An 8,651-nucleotide genomic window follows, 5' to 3' on the forward strand; every position below is an offset into this window, starting at 1 on the left:
TCACGTAACGCAAGCATAAATACAGGGGCGGGGGAGGGGGGAGAGATATCTATATCATAACGTTATTATACAATAGTAATTATATCGGTATCAGTATCCATGTGCGGGGGCAGCAGCAGACTAAACAATAACTAAATCAAATATAGAGAATATAGTGGTGGTACGTGGGATATAAAAAAAAAAAAACAAACAAAAAAAAAAAAAACAACTCCAGCCATTTACCTCTCCGTACGCATTCTATTTCCAAAATTCAGTTTAAAAACATAACTTCCAATAATCCGTAATCCTTTATTACTTTGTAGCTTACTTCTTTCCTCTTTCTTCGTCTTCTTTTCAATTATAGGTTATAGATTAGTTTATAATAAGTCGAGCCGTGACCGGGAGTGCGCCAGTCCAATTAGTTAATACACTGTAACAGTCGTATTTTTACAATATTCATACGTAAGTCTTGTAGCAGAGACAAAAGCGCAGGCGCCCTAATCGCACTCGTTCATCATTCAACGCGGTGGCGGCGGCAGCGGCCATCCTGGTACCGACAATCGACATGGATCACCCAAATTCGTCAATTACTCCATTTTACCCCAATTATATTTATCAATTAAATCCGCATAAAAGAAAAAAAAAAAAGATAAAAAAAAAAAAAAAAACAAAAAACAAACAAACCTGCTACCGATATCACAACACTGTAACACCACCTTCAAAAATCACACTGATCCACATCGACTGGCAATACCAAAGGCCAATTCCAAATATCGAATTATTATTTCTCCTTTTTTTTTTTAAATTCCTTCAAATCTTATCAAATGCATTGGGAACATTGTACATTAATAAAATTGCGCATGAGATCAGATCAAGTGTTAAGAAATTTAGATGTAAAAAAAAAAGATTGTTCCTTTTATCGCAAGGACACCTGAATTGCGCAGTTAATAACGCGCCGAGGACTTGTCTCTTCCACCAGGTGGTTCAAGCCTGGCGTCCAGAACGTCAATACACGTTGTCGCTGCTGGTAAAATTCACCAACTTTGCCGTGTGCACAATAATAATATAGAAACGCTTAGTAGCAGCAGCGTCAATTGCTCTTCTTCTTCTTCTTCTTCTTCTAATACATTCATTACATGGAGAGAGAAAAAAAAACCCACAACTGCCAAAATTTTGCGCCGCCAGAAAAAGGCGCCCATTGAATCATCTCTCTCTCTCTCTCTTTTTTTTTTCAAATGCATACACAAGGACACATGAATATGACACAGTATAAAAAAAAGTTCCAATCGGGTGACTCAATTTGATGCGGCATTCTTGTTCTTGCACGTATTCTTTCAACTGTCAGCGCGTCTTTCCGATCCGATCAAACATGCTATCACACACGTTGTTCGCTTTGAAAAAATACCTTTTTATAAGCCTAATTCAGTGAATTGTTCCCCCCCTTTTATCTTTCTTTCTTTCTTTCTTCACACAGAAACAACTCTAATCTCATACTGCAAAGTGTTTTAAGAGAAACTTATCTACACAATTTTTTCCTTCTGCAACAATTGGTGCGGGAGGGGGTGGGGTCGGGTGGCAGGAAGGGGGGCGGGCGGAGAATGCAGAGGGACTATATTCATACTCGATGTACACATATTCGTCGATTACCTATAAACGAAATAATCGGTATCGATCACCAGCAACGACCAGAGTATATCTAGCTTTTTACAGTACAAAATACATCTCCTGCATACGCGCATGCGTGCTCGCGCATTCTCGTGTATTCAAACTTACACACACATATTATCATCATCATCATTATTATTATTATTATTATTATCATCATTATCATTATTATGTTTGTGTGTATATATATACACACACACCCGAGAGAAAAAAAAGGTGTATACATATATAGACATACATACCAAAAAATTAGTAAGGATTTATTTACTCAAATGTGTAAGCATGTAATGAGTCTAGGTATTATGGAGTACCGGGTGGGGGGGGGGGGGGGGGGGGGGGGGGGGGGGGGGGGGGGGATATTTGTCGGATGATAATAATGTCGATGAGGATGATGTCCATGACTATAGATAGAATGTTTGCATGTTTGTACAAATCGAAATATATACACGCCTACACACTATATATTATCATTATCATGAGAATAATCAAGTTTCGGTTTAAAAAAAGAGAGAGAAAAAAAAAGAAAAAAAAATACATAAAAATATATCGCGCATTGGACAAAAACTGGCAAGTTTCAATCTATTCCTTTCAATCGACACACACGCAGTATGTTAGTCGTTATATTTGAGCATGTACAGACATTTACAGAAATGGAGGAAGTAGACAATATTTACGAGTGAGCATATTCAGTCTCATTACATTCTTACAGATTCTGCAAAATCCGCCATTACTATAATTCATTGAATGCATTCAGGGCCGTTATTTTACGTTCACCTACTTTTCTTTCATCATCATTATCATCATCATCACCTTTTTGTCCCCCCTTTTTGTATTCTTTCACAGTACTCTCACTCTTTTTTCATTATTCAATTTTACCCATTCTTTACTGTTTTATTTTTTATTCTTCAAAAATTTTTTTTTTTTTTTTTGCATCAAGTGTTGGAGACGACGGCCAGAGAGTTTTAAGAGGAAGGAACGGATACAAGATGCTTGGATATAGTGACACAACTCAAAAACTTTCCTTTAAATATACGTCACACCCCACAATTTTACTTCATCTCTCTTCTTGCGCTGCTTTATATACCTATCAAAACAAAACTCATCGCAAAAATTACAGTATTATAGTGTAAAAGTCAATTTTCCAAAATCAAACCCGAGGCCGTGGATTTTGAAAAAGGTCGTTGTTAATATACATATACATACATATATATATAACTCAATTTCGGTGGACATCTTGTATCAAACGACCATTCGAGGAGGTCCCGAGGGAGGGCGCTTTTTTTTTACGTGTCTACAGACTATAGTTTTACCATTGAAAAACGCTATCCATTTGTTTGCTTTTCTTCCTTTTTTTTTCTTTTCTTCTTCAATTTCTTGTGTATAATAATCATACGTCGCGAGGACGTAGTTTATGGTCCGGTTGTGTAACAGCGATAAAAACTTAAAATATCGTAAGAGAAAGAAAAAAAAAATATATATATATATACCATTGCAAAGAGAGAACAACGGCGGATAGAGAGGAGAAGGGAGAAGGAGTTGTTTCCAGGATTTGGGCATGGAGAGATGGGAATCCGAACGAACTATGACGAGAAACGCGCGTCTTCTTGCTGGTGTTTTTTTCTTTCTGTTTTTTCTTCTTATTTTTTTTTTTGTTTTGTTTTATGTTTTTGTTTCTTTTTCTTTCTTTAGCGATTGTACACGCATGAATTGAGACAAGACATATGTTCGCACATCCCTACCTAGCTACAATCCCTGGTAGTGGTGCACGCAACGGTAAACGGGGCTTATCGTTAAGCGAGCGGCACGGATTTCATTTATCTCCTACTTCCTATCGTCCTGGTCGCACTCGCGGCTTATGTGACCTGGCTTGTGGCAGACATAGCAGGTCTTGCCTCCAGCTTCCGGGCAATTACGCGCAATATGACCAGTCTTATTGCAACTGTAGCAGCTTTGCATCGCGAAACGTCCTGAATCGTTGCCACCCTCCGGGCAGCTGCGGGCAATGTGACCAGTTTTGTTGCAATTGTAGCAGCTCATCTCAGGCCCCTGTTGAGACACCTTTGTATAATGAAAGTGTAAAGGTTTTAGATGCATGCAAAATAGCGATTCGATCGTATCTGCTCTGTGTTTCAAGTCTTTTTTTTTTCTTTTCAATTTTTACAAAAATGGAGAATTATCTGAAATCTTGATTTACCGTGTCAAAATCGGGGCCCCAAAGTTTTCGGCAGATAGTTCAAAGCCCTGCCGATGAGGCGCCATATCCGCCACACGCACTACCTTTGTGTCATGGATAGAGTTTTCGTTAACTTTTGGTTTGAAAATTCAACTCTTTTGCAAAGTTTGTCTCTTTTATTTTTAAGTTTACCTGCTTTAACAGAAATTAAATTTTTTTTTGATAAAAATGCAACTGTTTGTTTAGAAATTAAGCTGTTACACTATTTTCTTGAAAAACTTAACTATTTCGTAGAAAATTTACTTTTTGTTTGAAATTTATATTTTGTGTTAAAAAATCAACTGAAATATTTTCTGGATAAAGATCCAACTATTTGCTAGAAAATTCAACAATTTTGTGAAAAAGTCAACCTTTTTGGTTAGGGATTCGTCTTATGGGATTGAAAATCCAATTTTTTCGATAGAAAATCATTTCTTATTAAAAAATTCATAGTTTGCTCGTGAAAACTTGACTAAAATCTTTTAAAACAGAAAATTCAACTATTTTTTTGAAAATTTATCTTTTTAATTTACAACTTCATCTGTTATAGAAGAATTTTCATTTTTTGTATGAAAATGCAGATTTTTTTTTTTAACTCGTTTTTGTTTGCTTGATAATTCAACTGATTTGTTTAAAACATTTAGTTGAATCGCTTTGTTAAGAAATCACATTTTTTTTGTTAAAGATTTATATTCAAAGCTGAAAAGTTATCTCGTTGTTTAAAAGTTTAATTATCTTGTTGAAACTTAATCTTTTTTAATTGAAAATTCAACTACTTGGGTCAAAAATAAACTGCATTGCGAAATTTTTTTATTTAAGGCTTATGTCTGGTTTAAAATTCATTTTTTAACAGAAAATTTAAGTTTTCCATTTTTTTAAGATTGATATTTTTTAGTTAAAAATTCACTTTTTTTGCTGTAAAAAAAAAGTTTTTTAGTTTCAAATATCCCTTTTTTTGCTTAAAAATGCATCAGATTCGTGAAAAATAAATTTTTTTTGTTAAATAGTCATATTTTTTTGTTTGAAAATTGAATTTTCGTAAATAAAATTTGTCTTCTGGTTTGAAGGTTAAATAATTTAGATAAACTTTGGTTTAATTTTTGAGTTAAAAATCTTTATTTGTTGAAAATTCGTCTTTTTGGTTTTAAAATTATTTTCTTTTGCTGTATAAATGTAATTATTTTTTTATTAAAATATAAACTATGACACTTTTGCGTTGGCAATTTGTCTTTTTAGTTTGAATATTTAACTATTATGTTAAAAATTCAATTATTCTGTGAAAAATTCCAGTATTTTTTTAAAGAGTTATCTTTTAAAGTAGAAAAAACTCTTTTTTTTTTGTTGGAAATAAATTAATACATTTGAAAAATTTAAAGTATATGAAACACTGTAATTCCTGAATATTTCTGAGCTAGAAAATAATTTATATTCAACCGCTCATATAACCTGAACAATAAAAAAGGGAAATTACGAATTTATCATTTTTAACAATATTTTTATTGTTCAGGTTATATCAATGATTGAATATAAATTTTTTTCTAGCTCAGACATTAATATTCAAATACCAGCATTTTAATCTTATGCTATTTTTCTCATAGAATATTTTATAAGCAGAATAAAACAGTGTTTCATATACAAAATTAAAATTTTCAAATTTATTAATTTATTTCAAACCAAAAGCTTTTTTTTTACTTAAAAGAACAACTCTTTAACAAAATACTGAAATAAATAAAATAAATAAATGTTTATCTAAATTATTGAACGAATTTTGAACTAAAAAATATCAATCTTAGCCCATTAAGTCCCAAAACGACGAAATTTATCTCTTACGCTTGAGCTTGAATAATTTTATAAAAAAAGGCAAAGAATTTATTGTAAAATACTCTTTTATACCATTTTCAGGTATGGTCTACACGACGAAATGGTTAAAACAACGGAAAATATTGATTTTCAATTAATAATTAACCAATTTAAAAAAATCCTTTTTTTTTAAGCAATTTTTTTTCAATCAAAAAATAGAGGAAAGAATTTTTTATGGTCGCAAATGTGGACAACATTTTTTGAACTTTTTAAATCCGTTGAGTTTTTTTATCTACGATTTTTTAAAACAATATGGCGGCCAAAAACGAAAACTCAAAATTTTTTATTTCATTTTATCGATATTTTTGGTGATTTTTGTCGCTCAAATCATATAAATATTTAATTATTTCAGTAAAAAGGTATTTGAATAATTTATTTTTAAATAAAATGAAAATTTTTAGTATTATATAGGTAAAATCATGATATTAAGATTGGATTGGATTTTGGTGTTAAAATTATGTAAAGTAGCAATAAAATGATTTTTTTATAATCTTAATATCATGATTTTACCTATTTAACACTAAATATTTTTGTTTTGTTTAAAAATAAACCATTTCGTTTAAAGAAATCGTAGACAAAAAACTCCACGGATTTAAGAGGTTCAAACATTTTGTGCACATTCGCCACCATAAAAAAATTCCTTCCTCCTCTATTTTTTGATTGACAGAAAATTGCTTAAAAAAAAAGGTTTTTTTTTTTTAATTTGTTAATTATTAATTGAAAATCAATATTTTCTGGTTTTTAAACCATTGCACCGTGTAGATGCATACCCGAAAAAATATTTTACAATAAATTTTGTTGTCTTTTTTATAAAATTATTCAAGCTCAAACGTAAGAGAGAAATTTCTTTGTTTTGGGACTTAATGAGTTAAAAAAATTACATTTTCTGTTAAAAAATGAATTCTAAAAAATAAAAAAATAAAAATAAGTACTTTCCACTAAACAGTTACATTTTCAACCAGCCTTAAATAAATAAAAATTTCACAATGTAGTTTTAAATTTTCTTAACAAAGCAATTCAACCAAATTTTAAAAACAAATTAGTTGAATTATCAAGCAAAGAACGATTTTTAAACAAAAAGTTGCATTTTTATAAGAAAAAAATGTCTTCTATAAAAAATGAAGTTTTAAATCAAAAAGATAAATTTTCGAAAAAAATAGTAGAATTTGCTGTTGAAAAAGATTTTAGTCGAGTTTTTACGATCAAATTAGGAATTTTTTTAACAATAAATCATTTTCTACAAAAAAAAAAATTGAATTTTCAATGAAAAACTGTTACATTTACAAAACAAAAAAAGAGAACAAATTTTTTGCAGAAAGTGGACACAAAAAGATGAAATTTGAGACAAAACACCAATTATTTTAGAGAAAAGTTGAAGTTTTTTTCAATTGGAAAGTCAAATATTATAAAGAACTTTTAAATACGATTTTTAGGTCTTTAGGTTAAAAAAAATGAATATTTACCCAAAAAGTTATTTTTAACGAAATGATCCATTTTCAAAGAAAAAATAATAAACTGCAGCCAAAACGAAACAGCAAAAGTTAACTTTATTTATTTAAAAAATGTAACATTTTAGAAAAAGTTTGTCTTTTAAAACTAAAAATACGAATTTGCACAAAAAACGAGTTAATTTTTAGCCAAGAAAGACCTATTTTTTAACAAAATAATTGAAATTTCAACGAAAAAGTTGAGCTTTTAACCTTAAAAAATCAAATATTTTTGAATACATTTGACTTTTAAGCTTGAAAAGATGAATTTCCAACAAAAAAAATTTAATTTTTTTTATAACTAAATGGCCAAATTTTCAAACAAAAAAGGAATAAATTTCTACCAAAAACTGTTACAGTTGCAAAAAAAAATTTACTTAACGAAACATTTGACATTTTAATAAAAAAGTTGAATTTTTAAGATACAAAGTCAAATATTTTAGAAAATTTTTTAATTCTTAACCTCGAAAAGGTGAATTTTGACCCAAAAACTTTATTTTTAACCAAATATTTTCAACCACTGTTAAATTTTGGGGATCAACAATAGAATTTTTTTAGATAACCGTAAAATTTTCAAACTGAAATGATGAAATTTTAAGCAAAAGACGGACTTCTTAAATTAAAAAATCAAACATTTTAGATAACGTTTAACTTTTAAAACAAAAAATATGAATTTTCTTTAAAAAAAATGTTAATTTTCTGCCAAGAAAGTTCACTTTTTAACAAAATAGTTGAAATTTAGTTAAAAAATCAAATCAAAGATCATTAAAAAATCAAATATTTTAGAAAAAATTTGACTTAAGCCCGAAAAGATAAATTTGTCAAAATTAATTCAATTTTTAACCAAATGTCCAAAATTTGAATGAAAAACTTAAATTTTCAAGGCAAAAGACAACTTTTTTTGGAGATCGTAGACCCAAAAAGATAAAATGTTTATTAAAAGACATATTATTTTACAAAACAGTGGAATTTTGTTAAAAGATTATTGAATTTTCAACAAAAGAATCTGAGTCTTGTTAAAAAATTGAGTTTTCAAGCTAAAAAGGAAAATATTTTAGGAAACATTAGACTTTTAAAAACAAAAAATAAAATTTCCAATAAAAGTTCTCGACCAAGAAAGATCACTTTTTAACAAAATAGTTGAAATTTTAACAAGAGTTGAGTTTTGCAATCTGTTAAATTTGCAAAACAAAAAGATGAATTTTTTTAATACAGTGGACCCAAAAAGTTGAAACTTTAAGCAAGACACTAATTAGTTTAGAAAAAAGTTGAATGTTCAACAAAAGATTTAATTTTTTTTTTAAATTTAAAAGCCCAAACTTATAGAGAACGTTTAAATACGATTTTTTCATAAGGTTATGGAATCTTTAACAAAATATTTCAAGTCTTTGGGTTAAAAACTTAAATATATTAGAACTTCTGAAAACAAAAATGAATTTTCAAAAAAA

The 8,651-nt window shown here is 29.3% G+C and overlaps 2 protein-coding genes across 3 annotated transcripts in view; one reads left to right on the forward strand and one right to left on the reverse strand.

The window, feature by feature from the left end:
• Window positions 1-8,651, forward strand: part of LOC117174210 (peptidylprolyl isomerase domain and WD repeat-containing protein 1) — a 98,684-nt gene that overhangs the window by 15,677 nt on the left and 74,356 nt on the right. The gene's annotated exons all lie outside the window — the stretch shown is intronic.
• LOC117174211 (CCHC-type zinc finger protein CG3800) overlaps window positions 2,552-8,651 on the reverse strand; it is a 23,896-nt gene continuing 17,796 nt past the window's right edge. The window contains exon 3 of one of the 2 annotated variants that reach the window (XM_033363077.1): window positions 2,552-3,690. In XM_033363077.1, the coding sequence (XP_033218968.1) occupies window positions 3,466-3,690 (225 nt within the window). In that variant the 3' untranslated portion in view covers window positions 2,552-3,465. Of the gene's footprint in view, window positions 3,703-8,651 lie in introns of both variants that reach the window. The other variant, XM_033363076.1, reaches the window with a different exon arrangement.

This window comes from Belonocnema kinseyi, chromosome 6 (assembly GCF_010883055.1).
Source record: "Belonocnema kinseyi isolate 2016_QV_RU_SX_M_011 chromosome 6, B_treatae_v1, whole genome shotgun sequence".
Lineage (NCBI taxonomy): Eukaryota > Metazoa > Arthropoda > Insecta > Hymenoptera > Cynipidae > Belonocnema > Belonocnema kinseyi.